This window comes from Macrotis lagotis, chromosome 1 (genome assembly GCF_037893015.1).
Source record: "Macrotis lagotis isolate mMagLag1 chromosome 1, bilby.v1.9.chrom.fasta, whole genome shotgun sequence".
In the NCBI taxonomy this organism is placed as follows: Eukaryota; Metazoa; Chordata; class Mammalia; order Peramelemorphia; family Peramelidae; genus Macrotis; species Macrotis lagotis.
Window position 1 is genome coordinate 866,623,629 of NC_133658.1, and position 19,360 is coordinate 866,642,988.

The 19,360-nt window shown below is 54.0% G+C and overlaps 1 protein-coding gene across 2 annotated transcripts in view; it reads left to right on the forward strand.

Moving 5' to 3' along the window:
* RUNX3 (RUNX family transcription factor 3) overlaps window positions 1-19,360 on the forward strand; it is a 99,920-nt gene that overhangs the window by 51,629 nt on the left and 28,931 nt on the right. For both annotated transcript variants that reach the window (XM_074218094.1, XM_074218095.1), the window contains 3 exons: window positions 5,718-5,974; window positions 7,965-8,121; window positions 18,052-18,156. In XM_074218094.1, the coding sequence (XP_074074195.1) occupies window positions 5,718-5,974; window positions 7,965-8,121; window positions 18,052-18,156 (519 nt within the window). The remainder of the gene's footprint in view (window positions 1-5,717; window positions 5,975-7,964; window positions 8,122-18,051; window positions 18,157-19,360) is intronic.

Consider the following 19,360-nt stretch of genomic DNA (forward strand, 5'->3'; position numbering starts at 1 on the left):
GCGTGTGTATGGTGTGGTGCTTGTGTGTGTTTGTAGTGAGTGCATGTATGTATGCGTGTGAGTCGTGTGTGCATACATTATATGTGAGTGTGTGTAGATGTGATGTGTGCGTGCTTGCATTGAGTGCATGCCTGGAAGTGTGTAAGTAGTGTGTGCGTGTGTGTACGGTGTGGTGCTTGTGTGTGTTTGTATTGAGTGCATGTATGTATGCGTCTGAGTCGAGTGTGTGTGTGTGTGTGTGCATGTGTGTGTTAAAGGGGGAGCCTCCCCATCCGAAGGAACCTGCCAGTTAGCCATCGCTCATACTAGTTTAAGCCCGGTTTCTCCCCCCCATCAGATTCTGGGACTCGACCACAGGGACCGCGTGGGCCGCACAGGGTGTCTGGAACACAGTAGGCTGGTTAGCCGACCGGCTGGCTCCGAGCCGGGCTGCGGGTGCGGGTGCGGGGCCCTGAGTCAAGCGGAGCAGCGCGGGACTGAAGGGTCTGTAGAAGCCTGGGGGCCGGAGGAGGTCGGGGCTTGGCTGCCCGGCTCGCTAGGCTACCTGCTGGAGGACGAGCCGGCCTGCCAGTCTCCAGGACCCAGGACCCGTCCCGGGAGGAAGAGGCGCGAGCGCGTTTCTGTTGCACCCTCCTTCTCGAGAACAGACCCGGCACCATGCTCTTTCCGGGGTGCAGAGAAAGAACAGGGCCCGCACAGGGCCGAGGAGTTGCGTGTCCGCGGGAGCTGAATGGCGGGAAAGGGTCTGTCTATCTAGACGGGGCGCAGGAGGGCATGGTCTTATGGAGACAAAGAGTATCGGTCTGTTTGGGGAGGGAGAAAGACGGCTGTGGGTCAGCAAGGCGGGGCGAGGAAAGGTGGCAGTCTAGCCGGCCGACAGGGGCTGAGACTTTCGGGAAAGTGAAAAAAAAAAGCGCGTCTCGCCATCCTCGACGGTAAGACGAATGGGTTGTCGGCCTGTTTTGGGGGGGGGGGTAGGGGAATGAGAACCATGCACGCTTCTCTCCTGGGGCAGGACTGACAAGAAGGAACAGGTCGGCCCCAAGTAGCAGCTGCCTAGGCCTGGACAGTGCCAGCCGCAGCTGGGGCACATCTGTGTGCAAGACGCAGAAACTGGGAGGAGGGGGGAGGGGAGCAGCCACCGACGGGGCGCAGGCTCCTACTAGCGGTTGTAACGGGAATCGGTAGCGGTTGGGTCCCGCCCAGGCTCTTCCTGCCCGGCCTAGGGCCAGAGGGAGCCCCAACCGACGGAGAAAGGGGGAGAGGGAGGTGCGGATTCCAGCCTCCTCCTCCGAGGGCTGCGGGGGCTCCCTCCCGGTCCGGATGGAGCGGGACACATCCAGTCCTCCTCTGCTCTCCGCCCCCCCCCCCCGCGGTTACCAGCGTGGGGGGAGAGGCCTCTGTTCTGTTCCTCCCCATCCCCCCTGCACCCCACCTCCCCACTCCGTCTTTAGCCCGACCTTGAAGAATGGCTTTGGTAACTTGCCGGCGTGTTTGGAGAAGCCAACCGAAGGACCACCGACGGTGTGGAACTCCAACTGGAGAAGTGACTCGACCTCCCTGAGCTTAGGGTGCAAAACGGGGTCGGGACTCCCTTGGCCCTTCACTGTCGCGGGTCGCGGGGAGGGAGGGGCGGTGCAGATTTAGAGAACCTTGTGGACATGTGATCGAAATGAGGCCCGAGGGCAGCGGGGATGCTTGGTGCAGCCCGGGGGCACCCGCGGCCGCAGCCTGGGGAGCCCGGGGAGGAGGAGCGCTGGGAAATGAAGACGCATTAACGGGGGACAGCGGTGGGACTGGCTTCCACCCGCCCCGTTCTCCCCGCGCAGTATTCTTCCTGCCAAACTGAAATTGGGGTTTCCTCGGTTAGATTGTTGGGGATGAAAGGCCTGCGCGCGTGGGGAGATCCGCATTGGGGATCAGGGAGGACCAAGATCATCCAGATTTGGTGGGTGACCTTGGCCGGGGCTCAGTTTCCACCTTTTATACTTGGGGATAACTCCAGCTCGGCTGCCTCCTTCCCAGAGCCGCTGGTCGCCCTACCCGGGTGTGAGGGCGATTTGGACGCGAATCTGGGGCGCCTCTCTTCTCCGAGTGATCGTTGTAATAGTTGATCCGTCACGTGACCACCAAGACGCCGGAAGGCGTATCCGCAGGGGCGCCCCGGAACCTTCCCAGTTCCCCAATTCTCCAGTTCTCGTTGTAGCATACGCGGGATCCGGGGAGCCGGGAGTCGGGAGGAACCGTTAGGCCAGATGGGCAGAGCGAGCCGTGGCAGGCTTCGGGGGCTAGTTCCGTGGCTCGCTGGTGGAAGCGGGGTGACCTGTCCTTGGGGGGTGGGGAGGTGGAGAGTGTCACTTTAGCGTTTGACAAACTGCAGAGCAACCAGAGGAGGGTACCCCGGAGGGTAAGAATTCTGACAGCGAAGATAGGACTTGATCCTCACAAAAAACCCTGGGAGGTGCTAGTGTCCCCAAGTTTACAGATGGGGAAACCGAGACTGGCTGGGTGAAGTGATGCCCGGTATTACCCAGCAAAAACGGGATTTGAACTCAGGTCTAACTAACGTCAGGAGGGAAAGAAAGAAAGCAGTATTGAGTTTTCACGACATGCTAGGCACTGGGACTAAGGCCGTGGCAATCTGAGGAAACGCAGAAGAGGGCACAGGAAGCCTGGGCACTCCTAAAAGGGAAGGCGATGGCCTTCCCCCACCCCACCCCACGCTGGTGGCAGGATGAAGGGACATCCAGGAGGGCTGATTCTTTGAGGGTCCCGCATTAGAAAGAAAGAGGACAGGACGAGGAAACCCGCTCTAACCATTAGATCTATCCAGAATTGGATAGGAGAGAGGGAGCTTCAGGTTTTCAACGGAGGTGGAGGAACTAATCCCTTGTCAGGGATGGTCTTCCCCTCACGTTCGAGCGCGTCGGGTGGGCGTACACTGAGGTCTTAGCCAATTCTGAAATTCTGTGATTTTACAGAGGAGGAAACTGAGGCTTGGAAAAGGGTCGCGGGTGACCTGATTTGTCTTCGGTTCAAAGGTGTGTGCTCCACGCAAGGGCTTGCTAGGGACAACGCCGACCCGAGGATCTGATTCATTTTGGCAGTCCCCCCGACTTCGCTCTCATTCTCCCCCTCCAGCTCCCTAAATGAAATTCTGAATCTTAAGCCCGGGGACCTAGGGCAGAGAGGAGACGAGGAAAACTCGGGTTTACCAATGTAGTGATAAGCGCCTTCCTCATGCAGCCAGAGCCCGAGCTGCTTCGGTCTGTAGCCAGCCGGCCTCCCGGACTCGGTAAACCACCTGGGGCCCGAGCCTGTTGCCATCAGGTCGGACGCAGGCTCGGGGCTAGGTTCTGGCCTCGGAGCCACCCTCGGCGCAGGAGGTGGAGAAGAAGCTAACATTCCATCCTAGACCTCAAAGAGCAGCTAAGAGTTAGCTCCAACCCTTTACAGGTGGGGAAACTGAGACTCAGAAAGGGCAAGTTCCTTGGCCAAGGTCACTCAGAGGAGGAAACGGCGGAGCCAGAATTCTAGCCCTCCCAATCCTGGGCTGTTAATCCGGCCTCTAGGAGCAAAGACTAGGAGCAGTCTGCTGGACACGCTCTGTAACGCCGCGTAATTCCGAGGCGCTCCGGAAGATCGACCCTGAGGCCGAGGAGGGGCCGAAGACGGGCGCTGACCCCGAGAACAAAGCCGCCGACCCCACACTCCCCGCGGCCTTGCGGGCCTGCACCGCCAAGTTGGCCTCCGGGAAACAGTCTCCATTCCTTGTGGCCCTCGTCCAGGGAGAATAGAAAGGGCTAGAGATCCGCGGGCCGCCTTCACAAAGTGCTTAGTAGGGCTATGGGTATGGCCCCGCTGGAGGCGTTCCCCCTGGCCTTAGGGCCGATAGCGCTGGACATATGGGTATGGACCCGTGGGCAACGTTGACCCTGGCCTTAGGGCCGATTGCGCTGGACATATGGGTATGGCCCCGTGGGCAGCGTTCCCCCTGGCCTTAGGGCCGATTGCGCTGGACATATGGGTATGGCCCCGTGGGCAGCGTTCCCCCTGGCCTTAGGGCCGATTGCGCTGGACATATGGGTATGGCCCCGTGGGCAGCGTTCCCCCTGGCCTTAGGGCCGATTGCGCTGGACGCATGGCCCTCCGTCGGGCCTCTGCGCTCAGGTGTGGCCGCCCCGAAGAGAGGTCGCCCCAAAAGCGTTTGGAGAAAGAAAATTCTCCTTTCTCCCGGGAAAGACAAAACACCTCCCCCCCAGTTACTAAAGGCGGGTGAATCCAGGCCCCCGGGGCCTTTGCCGGCTGGGCCCCTGGGCACGCGGAGCCGATCCCCCCGAGCACGGAGGGCCTTCCGAGACCTTGCTCGCGGCAGATGGGCGCAGAGCCGAGGCGAGGGCCTGGGTGGCTCGGCCCCGGCCCCGTTCCTTCCTCTTCCCGGCTCCCGAGGGGAGGGCCGCGGCCCCGCCGGGTGTCTCGGGGGTCGGGGCCGCTCCCCGAGCCACGCTCGCCTGGCCCGGCCCGAGGCCCCGCCATCGCTGTCCCGAGCTTGGGGCCGGAGGGTGGTCCTGGGCGCGTCAGGGAGCCAGGGCCCGGCTCAAGGCCTTGGAGGGCCCGTGCCCCTGTCCCTCGGGCGGAAGGGCTTTCCCGATGCCCCCGCTGTGCCCGGGCGGCGGCGGAGGGGCCCCGCGGGGCCGCCGAGCTCGCGAAGCCGCCCCGTGCCCCGCTGCGGCCTTCCGCCCGGGACCTGTTGAGGAGCCGCTGCCCGGCCCCCGGCCCGCCCGGCCCGCCCGGGCCCCGGCCCGCCACCGCCGCTTTGCTCGGGCCGGGGGGCGGCAGGTGGGGGCCACAGAGGAGCTCCAGCCCGGAGCGGCGGGACAGGAGGAACGGAGTTGGGGGGCGGGAGCCCCCAGCCCCGGCCGCTCCGCCTCCCTCCACCCGCACGTCGGTCCGAGGGGCTCCAGGAGCGCAGCCTCTCCGGCCTCCGCACCGGGGGGTCGCGCGGCGGAGGCCGGCGGGGGCCAGACGGCGGCGCCCCCGGGCCGGGGGTCACCGGGGCGACGGCTGGGCATGGACAGGGCGGCCCCCCCAGCCCCGGCTGGGCGCCCCGAACCCCGGCGGGGGCGGCCCCGCGGGCCCCGCCCCTCGGCCCGGCTCTCCTTGGGGTTTCGCCTTTCCCCAGCGGCGCCGCGGATTGGCCGCCCCGCCCTTCGCTCCGGGACGGCCCCGCCCCCGGGTATCTGCCCTCCCCGGGTGGCTGCGGCGCCGCCGGAGTCTCTGTGTTTTGAGCTGGTGTCAGAGCGGGCGAAGCGTCTGTGGGCAGCGGCCGCGGGGGCCTCCGGCGGGCCGGACCGCGCGGGACACGGGCCGGGACGCGGCCGCCGCCGCCCGTCGGGATTCGGCCCCGCCGCCCCGCGCCCGAGGGGACGCGCCCATGCCGTCCTAGGAGCCGGCGGGCTCTGGGAAGGGGCCGAGCAGGCGCGCCGCAGGCCCGGGGAGGCCCCTGGCGGCCCGGGGCGGAGGGCGCCCTCGAGGCCGGCTCGGCCGCCGGGCTCCCCGCGGGCCCCCGGGCGGGCGGCGGCGGCGGGCGGCCGGGGCCCCGCGCGCCTCCCCAGCGCCCCGGAGCGGCCCCGGGGGCGCGCGCCTCCCGCCGCGCAGTCCCCGCCGCCCGCCGCCCGCCGCGGCGCCCTGACCCGCTGTTATGCGTATTCCCGTAGACCCGAGCACCAGCCGGCGCTTCACACCTCCCTCCACGGCCTTCCCCTGCGGCAAGATGGGCGAGAACAGCGGCGCGCTGGGCGCGCAGGCGGCCGCCGCCAGGCCCGGCGGGCGCGCCCGGCCCGAGGGCCGCTCCGTGGTGGACGTGCTGGCGGACCACGCCGGCGAGCTGGTCCGCACCGACAGCCCCAACTTCCTCTGCTCCGTGCTGCCCTCGCACTGGCGCTGCAACAAGACGCTGCCCGTGGCCTTCAAGGTGAGTGCCCGCCCGACGGCCCCGCGCAGGGGAGGCGGCAGCGGGCGGGGGGCGCCGCGGGGCTCCGGCCCCCTCCCCCAGCCGAGAGAGGAACCCGAGGCGCGGCGGGCGGGGCCGCCCCGGCGCACCCCGAGCGGGAGCCCGAGCCCAGGCTGTCACCCGGAGGGGCCCCCCTCCCCTGCTCCCCCTCCTCCTCCTCCTCCTCCTCCTCCTCCTCCACCGCCACCGCCGCGCCGGGAGCTGTTTCGTTTTCTGTATTTTTAATTTTTTCAAAAGCGGCGGCGGCGAAACGAAAGCGCCCGGTTTTCCCCTAAAAAAGTCGGCGCGAAGCCGGGTCGCGAGGATGGGGGGGGGGGCGGGGGAGGCAGAAGCCGCTGCTCCCCGCCCCGAGGAGCGGGGCCCGGGGGAAGGGGCGGCGGGTCGAGGCCCGGCCCCAAGCCGGGGTCGCCCGGGGGAGGGGAGGCCCGGCCCGCACTAAGCAGGCGGGCTGCCGGGAGAGCCGGCCTGGTCCATCAGACCCCAAAATGTCCCCCTTGAAAGCTTTCCCATCCGAATCCCCGTCTCCCAAGGCGACCGGTGCCGGGGGGCTCCCCCAACCCCAGAGGGGCCGCGTCCCCCCGACCGGCGGCCTCGGCAGACCGGCCCCCGGGGTCCAGTGGGTTGGCCGATGGCACCCCCTCTTTTGTTTTTGTTTTTTTCCTGTTAGACTGACAGGTGCATCCTTGCTTGGGAAGACCCCGCCGTTTCATTCCCCTCAAAGGCTTCGATTTAAAAGTCCTGAATTAGGAAAGACTCTCCCCTCCCATGAACCGCCCCTTCTTCCCTCTAAAAACCCAACCCAACCCAACCCCAAAACCTCACCTCCAGCCGCCGGGCAACCTAAACCGAGCCCGCTTTCTGTGGCCACTGCGGCTCCATTTCTGGGGTCACGGGAGGAACCCACCAGGCCTTTGTTCCGCTCTCCTTCACCGGCTTCGGGAGGACATTTTTCAAACTTACCCACTGAGTCTCTTTGTCATTGGGCGGCATTATTTTTTTCCTCCTTATTTCCCCTCCTGCCTTTTGGCCAGGAAAGTGGGCAGCCCTGATGCTGCACTAGCCAAGGCCGGCTTCGGTGAGGTGGTCCTAAGTAAGAAGCCGCAAGCTGGCCCCCCTGCTTCCCAGAGAGAGCCGCAGACAGAAGGGAAGAAAGGAAGGAAGGAAGGACATTTTGTAACTGATAAAAACGCTTTTTTCTTCAACAACCTTATGAGGTTGATGAGTGTTATTCCACCACGCTTTTTTTTTTTGAAACCAGTGAGGAAACCAAGGCCCTTTAGTTATCTTTGCCCTCCCTCATTTTGTTTTGTTTTTCTCTTTCTTTTTATTTGTTGGCTGCTGGTTATAATATTTAAGAGGGATGGGAGAAGCAGGGGATTGTTTTGGAGGTTTGAATCTAACATATATATGTATGTATGTATGTATTTTAAGCCTCTTCAGGCTCCTTGAGTGGTTTCATAGAAGTCTCAGGGGGAAGGCATCTGAGGGGAGAGGATAGAGAGGGACCTCAGAAATGATCTAGTTCAGTCCCTTCATGAGGTGAGAGATGGGACTTGCCCAAGGTCACGAAGATGAGGTCAAAGAATGTTGGCGCCAGAAAGCATCCTTAAATAGCCAATGTTGGCACTAGAAAGGGACCGGAGAGACCCGGCTAGTGCGATACCCCCGTTTTAGCCAGAAGGGATCTCAACCACCATCTGGTCCAATCCCCTTATTTTACAGATGATGAAGCGGAGAGCCATGGAGGTGAACCTGAACCTCAGACAATAAATACAGGATTGAGCCCGAACTAAAACCTCCCCCCTTGACTGCCAAGCCAGGGATTTTGCCCCTGTAAGATGCTTCGCATAGCAGGGGGAGCTGAGGACTGCAGCTCCCCTTCCCTAAGGGGACGGGGGAATTCTTCAGTTTGACCTAAACTTCTCCCCCCCCCCCCACTCCCTTTCCCTAGGTGGTGGCTCTAGGGGACGTCCCTGATGGCACCGTGGTGACGGTGATGGCTGGCAATGACGAGAATTACTCGGCTGAACTGCGCAATGCTTCGGCCGTCATGAAGAATCAGGTGGCCCGATTTAATGACCTCCGATTCGTTGGCCGGAGTGGCCGAGGTGAGGAGCAAGGGGTTTATCCTGGCAGGCGAGAGGGGTGGGGAGGCTGAGGTGCCGAACAGATGGGCACACTCCTTGCCCCATCAGAAGGGCCCCAAAAGGAAGCAGCCTCGATAAGATGCAAGGTCGTAAGAAAAGGAAAGGGTCAGTCAATTATCCCCAGCCCCTCCCCCCCGTAGGGAGCCATAGATTTAAGATTTAGTTGCCCATCCTCTGACCCCAAATCGAGCCACTTTGCTTTCCTAGCAAAATAGGTGGGCCAGGGAGATACCATCAGAGGAGCCAGGCTGGGAGCCAGGGACAGATCTGAGAGGGTCCAGGATCGGGGACTGCCTCCGGAGTGTGTCTCGGAACACAGCCCACCCCGAGAAGGTGAAAAGCCTCAGGGTCTCTGAGGTGGGAAGGAGGCCTCTGCGGGCAGGCTCCGTAGCCCCAGACTCAGTGTGGGTGACAGGCGGTTTAGATCTGAAACCCACCCAGGACTTAAAGCATCTCCTCGGCAGTGGGGCAGGGAGACCAGAGAGCAGGGGCCCGGGGCCTCAGCAGATGACTTCAAGGGAAGACAGCAGATGACGGTGGGAAGAGAGGGCCCCAGGGTGGATGGTAGCAGATTATTAGCCCTCCCTGCCTCCCTCCGATCCCTGAAGGGGCCGGGTCTGCCTGCCAGCCGGCCGGCTCTGCAAAGAAACCCAGTGGTGTTCCTTGCCGTGCCCTCCCCTGGTTCTGTATAAACTGTGAGGGTTTGATGCTCAGTAAACAGAATTGGGCATTTCATCACCAATAAACAAGGCCGGGGGAGGCTTGCGTTCCTTGGAAAGGGCCGAGCTTGCGTTTAACGGGCATCTGGGCTGCATTTTTTCCTTTTTAACTATTCAAATGTATACATCCAAACGTCAAACATATTTTGACTTTTCAGCATTAATTAAAACCAGGGCATTATTTGCATGTAATAACTGTTTATTCGTGCTTTTTATGAAACTGGAATAGTTTACATTCTTTTCGACGTTTCCTGTTCCTGCTGGCCTGATTTCCCGGTCGCAGATTTCTTTCAAACACTGCCCTTAACTGGTTACAGGTTGATGGATGGAAAATGTTTTCTTTTATGAATTAAGCTTTCATTGCTGCGCTAAATTATTCTGTTAGGCTCTTTTATTTTTTTCAACCCCAAATTTCCAAACTGCGTGGAACCGAATCCGAGCCCCAATTTGAGACTGGATTCACTCTCGCTCTGGCTCTGGCGGTGCTCTTGTTTTTAGATGAGCTGGAACAGTGTGGGGTGGGGGCACTCACACCCCAGACACCCCTTTCCTTGCTCGGGGCTGAGGACTGGCGGTGCCTTCACCCAAGAGAACTTCCCCTTGCCTGGGCTGTGGAGTGGGGGCTGCGGAGTAGGGGCACCCTCACCCTAGACATCCTTCCCTTGCCTTGGCTGTGGAATGCGGGCACCTTTACCCAAGACACCCTTCCCTTGCCTTGGCTGTGAAGTGGGGGGAACTCTCACCCTAGACACCCCTTTCCTTGCTTGGGGCTGCAGAGTGGGAACACCCTCACCCTAGACACCCTTCCCTTGCCTTGGCTGTGGAATGCAGGCACCTTTACCCAAGACGCCCTTCCCTTGCCTTGGCTATGGAGTACATGCAAGACACCCTTTTCCTTGCCAGGGGCTATGATGTTGGGGCACCCTCCCCCTAGTCACTCCTTTCTTTGCTTGGGGCTGCAGAGTCGGGGCACATCCTTCCCTTGCCTGGGGCTGCGTTGTGGGGGAACCCTCACCCAATGCACCCCTCTTCTCGCCAAGGGCTGTGTTGTGGGGGTATGCTTACTCTAGATACCCCTTTCCTTACTTTGTGTTGCCCCCTTGAATCTCTCTGGGGCTGACTGTGCTAAGGAAGGCTGGTGGCACTATCTGCTTGTGGGATGGCATGTGGCAAGGGAGTTAGGACTGGTGACTCTCAGGGCCACGGAAGATTGTCCCCCTCTCTGTCTCTTTCCTTGGTGGGCTTACAAATCACTCTGCTCTCCCTCCCCTTCTCATGTTCCCACAGATCCCCCCATAGTCTGTCCCCCCTCACACACTCACTGATTGATCATCTCTTGCTCCTCTCCCCCTTATACTGACAAATGGCTCCACTCATCTGTCCTCCTGCGTTCTACAAATGGACTCCTTTCGCACCGGGTACCTTCACAATCCTTACTTCTCCCTCCCTTGCCCTCCATATATTCCCCCTTTAGTCTTCTCACCCTCCTTTGGCCCATGCTGCCACAGGTTGCTCTCCTCTCCCCCTCACACCCATTCGCTGCTCACCCCTCTCTCATTTTGCTCACTCTTCACATTTCCCTCTTCAACCCTGGGAGTCGTTCCCCTCTCTGTCCCCTCCCATGGGGGAACCATAGATCACTCATCTCTCTCCAAGTCCTTCCACATTTCTCCATCTCTCCCTCCTCCCTCTGGTCTCCACAAATCAATGGCTTCTCTAGCCTACCCATGAATCTCTCGCCTCTCCTTCCTCTCCCCAATATACCCACAAATCAATTGCCTTCCCTTCTCTTCCCCTCATGTCCCCGGGAATCGATGCCCTCTCCCTTTTCTCCCTGAATTATCTACCCATCTCTCGCCTTTCTTCCTCTTCCCTTCATCCCTTCCCTGGCCTGAGCAGTGAGGACCCACCCCAGCTCCCCCTTATTTTGTTCCCTGGAAATTGTCTTCTCTCCCCTTCTCTTTGCTCCTTATTGGTTTTGCTTGCATTTCTGCCTTCACCCACACCCACCACACACACACACACACACACACACACACACACCAGACTAAGGTACAAGTCCTGAAGACCAGAGACATCCCCCCCACACCCCAGAAGTTCAGGAAGTTGCAGCGATCTTGTTTGGGCGGAAGGACTGATAACACTGCAAACCCCAGCCCCAAGCCTCAACCCCAAAGCTCACACACACACACCCCACCCCCAAGGATTTCTCTTAGCTACTGATGTTCTGGTGGGGAGCCTCAGCTAATTTCTTTCCCTCCTCCCACTTCAGACAGCAAATATAGACAAATTAGTTAACTTGTGAATTTGAGAGACTAGTGGAAAGCTCCAGGGTAGGTTGTGGGGGCTGTGGGAGGGAGAAGGAGGAGAAAGATGGAAAAGATAGTGATGTTATATAATAATTTGCTAGTACTCCCAAACATGAATTCCTAATTTTTTTTCACATCTCAAAGTTTTACCATGTGTGTGTTAGCCCATCTGATCCTTACCTCAGCTCTAGGAGAGAGGCAGGTGAAGGATGGTGATCCCCATATCACTTAAGAGGAAATTGAGGACCAATAGAGAGGAAAATTTCCCAAATAAAAGGTGATCAATTTGCCCAAGGTCAGACAGCTAGCTTGAGAAAGGCCCAGGTTCAGCTGGTTAAGCCAATTCATGAAGACAATCTGCTGTGGTCAGCAAAGAGGCACTGGGGCACTGACTCCGGGCTCTTCAGACCTGGGTCAGATCACACCTAGGCTGCTTTGCCAGCTGCATGACCTTGACAGGTCCCTTGATCTTTGAGGGCCTGTTTCCTCGTCTGTAAAATGGAGAGGCTGGTCTGAATGACGTCTGAGGTCCCTCCCAGCTCCAAATCTATGATGCCACAATGCCTGGGCCAGGAAGGACTTGGGGAACTGGGGTTTCTGACCCCACTCTGCCATTGGTGGCCTCCCCAGCAGACTTCTGTGGTCTCTGAAGGCTCTTCCAGCCCTAATAGTCTCTGACGCCAGAAGTGAGATGTGATTGGGGGAGGGGAGTATGAGACAGGAAATCCCAGGAGATGCAAATAATCTGGTCGGGTGGGAGAGGTGGAAGGTTACAGTTATGAGTAAAAAGGCCAGACGTCTCTAAAGGCAGCTGTGCCTGCTCTGCAGCTGGCAGCCATGTGTAGAAAGATCCATTTTACAGATTGGGAAACTCCCCTTTTGAGAGAGCAGGTCTGTGATCGAGGAGGGCGTGAAGTTTCTAGGCCCTGAGGCCCTTCCCTCAGCTGAGAAGGCTGTCCAGGGGAGGTCCACCTTCCTCCCAGCTGTCCCCAGTGGGTGGGCAGTTAATTAGGACAGTAGCCGGGCTCCCCCCACCCCGGCACCACTGCCCCCCTTTCAACCGAGGCAAAGGGGCACTGACTGGTGGAGGAATCTCATGGGGGAGGAGGAGGAGGAGGAGGTGGCAGGCCACCTGCCAATACCGATATATAGCCCAAACAGAAGGAAAGGGGTATGGCAGAGAGGGCATTGAATTTTGAAGGCAGAAGACCTGGGTTCAAATCTTGTCTCTGTTACTTGGGCAAAGTAACATCATCTCCCTGGGGCTTCATCTGTAAAAGGACTAAACCCCAGAAAGAGTCATGGGAAGAGCACTGAGAGTGAAGTGAGAAGACCCAGGGCCCACCTTCCCTTCCCTGCACCGCCCTTTTGATATCTGTGTGATAAGGGACATCATCCTGGTACCGTTATTTTACCCTGGGGTTGGGTTGTAAGGGAAGTGCTTTGAGATCCTTAAAGATTCCTAATCTAGGGGCAGCTAGGTGGCACAGTGGATAAAGCACCGGCCCTGGAGTCAGGAGTACCTGAGTTCAAATCCGACCTCAGACACTTACTAATTACCTAGCTAATCTAAAGCCAGTCTCCTCATTTTACAGATGAAGAAACTGAATCCCAAAAAGTTATTATAATCATTATTATTTTATCAATAATAAAAATTATCATTAATGATCAGCTAAGTGATACAGTGGATAGGTTTGCCAAGCCCTTTAAAGATATCTGATCTGTACAACAGCCTTGGCAGGAAGGTGCTGTTGTCTTTACCCCATTTCACAGATGAAGATGCTGATTGTGACTGAGGCTGTATTTGAACTTGGGTCTTCCAAACTCCACACCTGTGGCTCTCTTCACTGCCCCCCAGTTGGTGCTGAGACTGAGTGAGGCCTTGGGAGTTGGAATTGGGGGTCTTCCCAGGTTTCCCACAGGGGGCAAACTGTCTCTAATTAGAAAAAGATTGAACCTGAACTCCCATGCTGATCCATCATGAGATCGATACTCCACACAGGGAGCAGCCTAATCGAATTCCAGATTAGAGGAGATTCACAGGGAAGAGAAAGACAGACCTTCAGAAGGTCAGACCAAAGAGTCCTCAGGAAGCAGGGCAGGACCACAGATGTGGTGCTGTGAGTGCTGAAAGGTGAGGACCCAGGTTCAAATCCTGCCCCAGACACTTAGTGGCTTCTCTCCCCCAGGGCTCTAGTTCTTCATCAGTTAAATGAGGGAATTGGACTAGGTCGTCTCTGGAGTCTCTCCCTACTCTAAAGCTGTGTGTGTGTGTGTGTGTGTGTGTGTGTGTGTGTGTGTGTGTGTGTGTGTATGTGAGAGAGAGAGAGAGAGAGAGAGAAAGAGAGGTGGTCTGACCACCCTGTGGGGGATGGGGGGAGGTGGTGAGGGGGAAGAATCCAATCAGTTGGCCAACAGCCATTTATTAAGGGCCTGCTACATTCTGGGCTGTTTTGGGGAGACAAAAACAAAACCATTCTCACCTTCAATGGTCCTCCCATTATCCATCTTGGGTGGACAGGTGTACCTGTGTCCTGTCCCCTGGGCCTCTCCAAAGAACACTGGCCATCCCGAGGCTGGAGGGGAAAAAATAGCTGTAGCACTCCTCCCCCAGAATCGGGGTTATAGCCCTGCTGCAGGGGTTGGAGCAGGCCTTTTATTAGAAATAATGGTTACCTGGACTTTCCCTGAAACTTAAAAAAATAATAATAGCTGGTAGCTAGCATTCTGTAGAACTTTAAAGTTTGCAAAGCACCCGACAGATATCTCATTTGATCTCCACAACACTCCTGGAGAGTGTTGTTATTATCCCCATTTTACAAAAGAGGAAACTGAGGCAGACAGAAGTGTCCAGAGGTAGTAAGGGTATGAGGCTACATCTGAACTTAGGTCTTCCACCTAGCATTTTCTGTGCTTTTAACTTGTAGAAACTTCTTTTGTCAGGGAGAGAGGGTGGGAACACTCAACAATCAAAAAAATTGATTCTGTTCTCACTAAGAACTCAAGGGTAATTTTAGATTTGAATTTCCACAAGGACTTTAGGCTTGGTGGCACTAACAGATGTGTTGCTGACTCTCCCTCCTCTGAATTTAAAGTAAACAAAGAAAAATACCTCAAAAAAACAAAGTTTTCCATGATAAAAATAGCTATCAATCAAACAAAAAAATCATACTTAAAAAAACCCACCATTTCCAAAATCATTAGAGTATGATAGAAGGAACAATTATGTTTGTAAATATATTTGGGTTTGGGGAATTTCATCAATATGGGGAACTCCCACTGTGGAAACCCCCTCCATTGATGCAGTTTGGCACCTTATCTGTAATTTAGTCTTAGACCATTTCCCAGGGAACTGAGAAGCAAAATGATTTACCCAAGGTCCCCGTAAGCAGTGTGTGACAGAAGTGCGTGTGAAGCCAAGTCTTCATGAAACTATGGCCAGCATATATATATATGAATTTTAAACAAAATAATAGTTTTTCTGTGCCTACTTCTGACATGTGTATTTTTACGCATGCAGTTGTTTGCATATTGTTTCCCCCTTAGACTGTGAGCTGTGCAAGGCAGAAACTATCTAGAAGTGTATCTCCAGTGATTCTGGCTTTAAATGCTTACTGTGTGACTTTGGGCAAGTCATTTAACTTCTGTTTACCTCAGTTTCCTCAACTGTAAAATGGAAATAGTAATAGAACAGTACCTCTCTCTAAAGGTTGTAATGAGCATCAAATGGGATAATACTGCTTAGCACAGTAACTTTCACATCATAGAGCTATATAAATATATGATATTTATATGTAATATATGTCATGTTACATATAATCACATATAACACAATATGTATATGATATACATTGTATGCTATATTATAATATGCAATGTATATTATAATATTTATAGGCTATATAATAAATAATTTCCTTCTCTTCTCCTCCCCTGTATTAATTGACTGATAGACTGCCTTGATAAATGATTGTTGACTATGTCCTTAATCATATTTTAAAATTTTCTGCTTTGTTTTATGTCACTTTATGAAAAGTCACCTTATCTTCATATTTCTCAGATTTATCTTTTCTTGTAGTACAATATTATCCTATGCTTGAATGAGAATAGTCTGGGATTTGAAGTTTTAGAGCATGATGCTTCTCTGTATATGTGTGCAATTGCACCTGTTTCTTCAACTGTAAAATGATGGCGTTAGACCAGATGGTCATCAAGGATGCTTCTAGACCTAATTCTTATCTATCTATAGCAGACACAATCGTCCCTCAGTCTTGAATATATAGACTGGTAGTGATTTTTTTGCTATTACAAATATAAAGGATTTTTAATATTTAAAATACATCCATATATATGAATAGATAGATATCTCCCCACCTGCCTTTTTCTTCCCTTTTCTTTCAATGACCCCCCCCCCCAACAGGATTTAGTCCTAGCAGAGGGATCTTTGAGTCAAAGGTTAAATTGAGATAAACAATTTTCATTGAAAATCACCAGATTGTTTACTAAAAAATAGAATCAGTTGAATACCAATGAGGCTTTTCTATTTCCTCACAGCCTAGCCCAGAGACCCAGGAAAAAGGAATATATCTCAATTGAGATTTATGATTACTGCCACCCCAACGAGTGAAAAGTAGTGATAGATTGTACCTTAATATTTTGTAGCTCTTTTTTGCCAATATGATGGAAATGCAGTCTCTGATAATACTTTTTTTTTGGAAACACTTTTAACTTATATTTTCAGTCATGTTTTATTTGTTAAGCCCCTTGGTCTGCCAGCTTCAGTTTTCTATTTTCAACCCATGTGAGTTTGGGGGAAAAGATTGTATTTGCTATCTTCTCTAGACTTTGCTTGTTTAGTCCAAGTCATCAACAAGACAGCCTATTTACCAGGGTCTTTTTTTGTTGAGGACCAAACATTTGGATTTTGTCCTTTCTGATTGGTCAAGAAATCTAGAATCTAGAATCCTTGAGTTTTGACATGGTATTGTGGTTTAAATTACTGCAATTTAAAGCTGAACTCTTCATAGCTTGCTGTTCTGAAGTAGACTCATCTTCTCACCCTGCATTTCACAGGCCTGCCTCATTGTGGGCACCTGCTAATTATAGGACCTCCAGGCTCCCACAAGGGGGTATAAAAACATTTCATTGCCCACACAACATGGGGGTCTGTGGACATCTATCATGGTCTTGACAAGAAATTACAATCCTGCCTGCAGCAAGTGTGGGAAGGCTCTGGGAAACCAGACACAGAACACTGGACTTGGAGTCAGGGGAGACCCAGGTTCAAATCTACCCTGAGGCACTTAACTGGGTGCCCCTTTGGGCTCTCCCCAAATGGGAAAGGTTCTCTCTTAGCCTGTTTGGAGGTGATTATAATGACAAGTACCCACAGAGCCAGGGTGAGGATTAAATGGGATCATATTTGTAAAGAGCCTGGAAGACAGGTTCCTCCTAGTCTGTGTGATAGGGAAAGACTACTGTCTACTAGAGGAAATCAAAGCTGATGGGAGCTGCCTCATAGATGTGATTCGGCCTATGAGGCAGTAAGGAGCATCTGGCCTTGCCCTCCTGGGGAGGCAGGGATTGCATCCCCCAAGATGACTCTGCTTTGGGTGAGGCAGTATGCTTAGCACTAGGTTCATGGCTCAGCTAGGAACAGATTCTGACTGGGACCCTACCACTAACGGGGCAGCTTTCAGCTAAAGCGCTTTCCCTTGGTGGGCTTTCCTAGCTCTGTCATTATGTATTCTGAGCTCCTCCCAGCTCTGATGTTTCATGTTCTAGATCATTTCTAGCTCTGAAACTCTCTATTCTAAGGGTCTTTCTAGATCTGAGAGTCTCTCTTCTGAGATTCCTTCAAACTATGCCACTCTCAGTCCAAAGATCCCTTCTAGATCTAATATTAGGAGTTATATGTCTTTTCTAGCTCTGACATCCTGCATTCTAAAGGCCCTCCCAACTTTGACATTGGAGGATCTAAGGTTCCCCCCCAGCTCTGATATTCTGTGTTCTAAGGACCCTCCCATTTCCAACATTCTGGTTTCTAAGGGCCCTTTCTGCTCTGACATTTTCTGTTCTAAGGTCCCCCTCAGCTCTGACATTCTGGGTTCTAAGCCCTCCCCTCCCCAGCTCTTAACATTACATGTTCAAATGTTCCAAGGCTCTATGAACTGCCAGAGTTGAAGTTGCCACTTAACAAACTGGCAGTTGCTTGTTTGCCCTGTGTTCATCTCCATAAGGAAGATAAATAGGGTTAGGGTCCAGCCCTGGAAAGGTCTGCACATGTAGGATTCAGACAGGCTGGACCTGCACATTGAAATCAATCACCAAGCCAGGCTGTTGTCCTTAGAGGACAGGGAATTTGGGTGGGGTCTGGAAGGATGACCACACTATTTTACAGGCAGAAGGAAAACAATCAACTGAGGAATTTAGGAATTCAGGTTGAGTTTTGGAAGACTACATTATTCTGTTTGGCTAAAGGGACATACAAAGAAAAGATGGAAGATAAGATGACAGGCTTAGGCCAGGATCTGGGATGTCAGGCTAGAAAAGTGGGCAGAGAGAGGGACTGGAGCTCCAGAATAAGGTCACTCAGTCCAGAGAAACCCTATTGACTAGTTCGAGGAGACTTAAGTCAGAACTGGGAGGGGCCTTAGAACACAGGATGTCAGAGCTGGGAGGGACTTTAGAACAGAGAATATCAGAACTGGGAGAGGACTTAGAACATCCTGTGACTTTATACCTCTATTCCATGATCTGTGTTTAAGCATAACATATTAGAACTGGAAGAGGGAAATCTAGTCAGACCCGTTATTTTCCCCTGATCTCATCTTTCCCTCCCCCACTTTTTCTCACCCCCCCAGGGAAGAGCTTCACGTTGACCATAACAGTGTTTACCAACCCCACCCAAGTGGCCACCTACCATCGGGCCATCAAGGTGACCGTGGATGGGCCTCGAGAGCCGAGAAGTAAGTGTTTCCCAGGCGCCCCTGGTGCCTTCCCTGATGGGGCTGGGAGAGGGTGAGGCCAGCAAGGCTGGGGGCAGAGCTCAGACACAAGGGCACCTGCAGGTTGGGCCCTGGCTCCCAGCAGGTGCTGAAGACAACAGGGTCAAGTAGGACAGCAGGATCCCAGATCCAGTCCCAAGGAATGGGTCCAAGACTGGATCTGTGATCACACTGGCGGGAGGGCAAGGTCGTTCTGCCAGCCTGGGAGAGTTCAAATTCTGCCTCTTCCTGAACCTTGGGCAACTCTCTTAACTTCTTTGAACCTTACTTTCCTCATGGGGGTTAGTCAACCAGAGGCATCTTGGTTCTGTCACCAACTTTCTGGGTAAGCTGGGGAGATTTCCTCCCCCTTCTGAGCCTTAGTTTTCTCTGTGAACCCAAAGATAGGAAGAAATAGGAAGCAAAAAAGAACAGGGAAACTGCCAGCAGGCAAAAACATATGGAAGTATCAGCTGCAAGTCAGAAGTGCTGCCTTCAGATCCCCACTGTGTGACTCAAGTCAAGTCACACAAACTTGTGAGGATAAAAGGAGGTGACAGATCAGCCAGAGTTCAGGAAGAGGCAGTGCTATGTGGTGGAGGGGAAAACTGGTGTCAGAGGATCAGAGTTCAAATTCTGCCTCTTTATGAACCTTGGGCAACTCTCTTAACTTCTTTGAACCTTAGTTTCCTCATCAGTAAAATGTGGGGGTTAGTCAACCAGAGGAACATCCATTTGAGAACCAGTGAAGATTGGTCCTTGGAGACAGGGGGCGACTGTGGGTGCAGAACATTACATGTTGTCAAATGAGATCCCAGGTTAGTTTGCTTAACTGTTTTTCTGCAGGAGGATGGATTGAAGATAAGGCTCTATATCCTCAAATGAGTGTCCTATAAAAAAACAAGAGGCATCAGCAAAACTTTTAAATTAATATATAAAGTGCTAATACTAGGAACTTGCTTTTTTATGTAGAGCTTTCTCTTTTGCTTTGTGCTTTTTATTATTAATAAGAGGTGTTATTCTTTTTTAAAAGACTATGTAAATTTTATTATTAATTATTAGCATTAATTACTTAATTTATTTTTTAAAGAAAGATTTTATTAATTTTGAGTTTTGCAATTTTTCCCCATTCTTGTTTCCCTCTCCCTACCCCCCACAGAAGGCATTCTGTTAGTCTTTACATTGG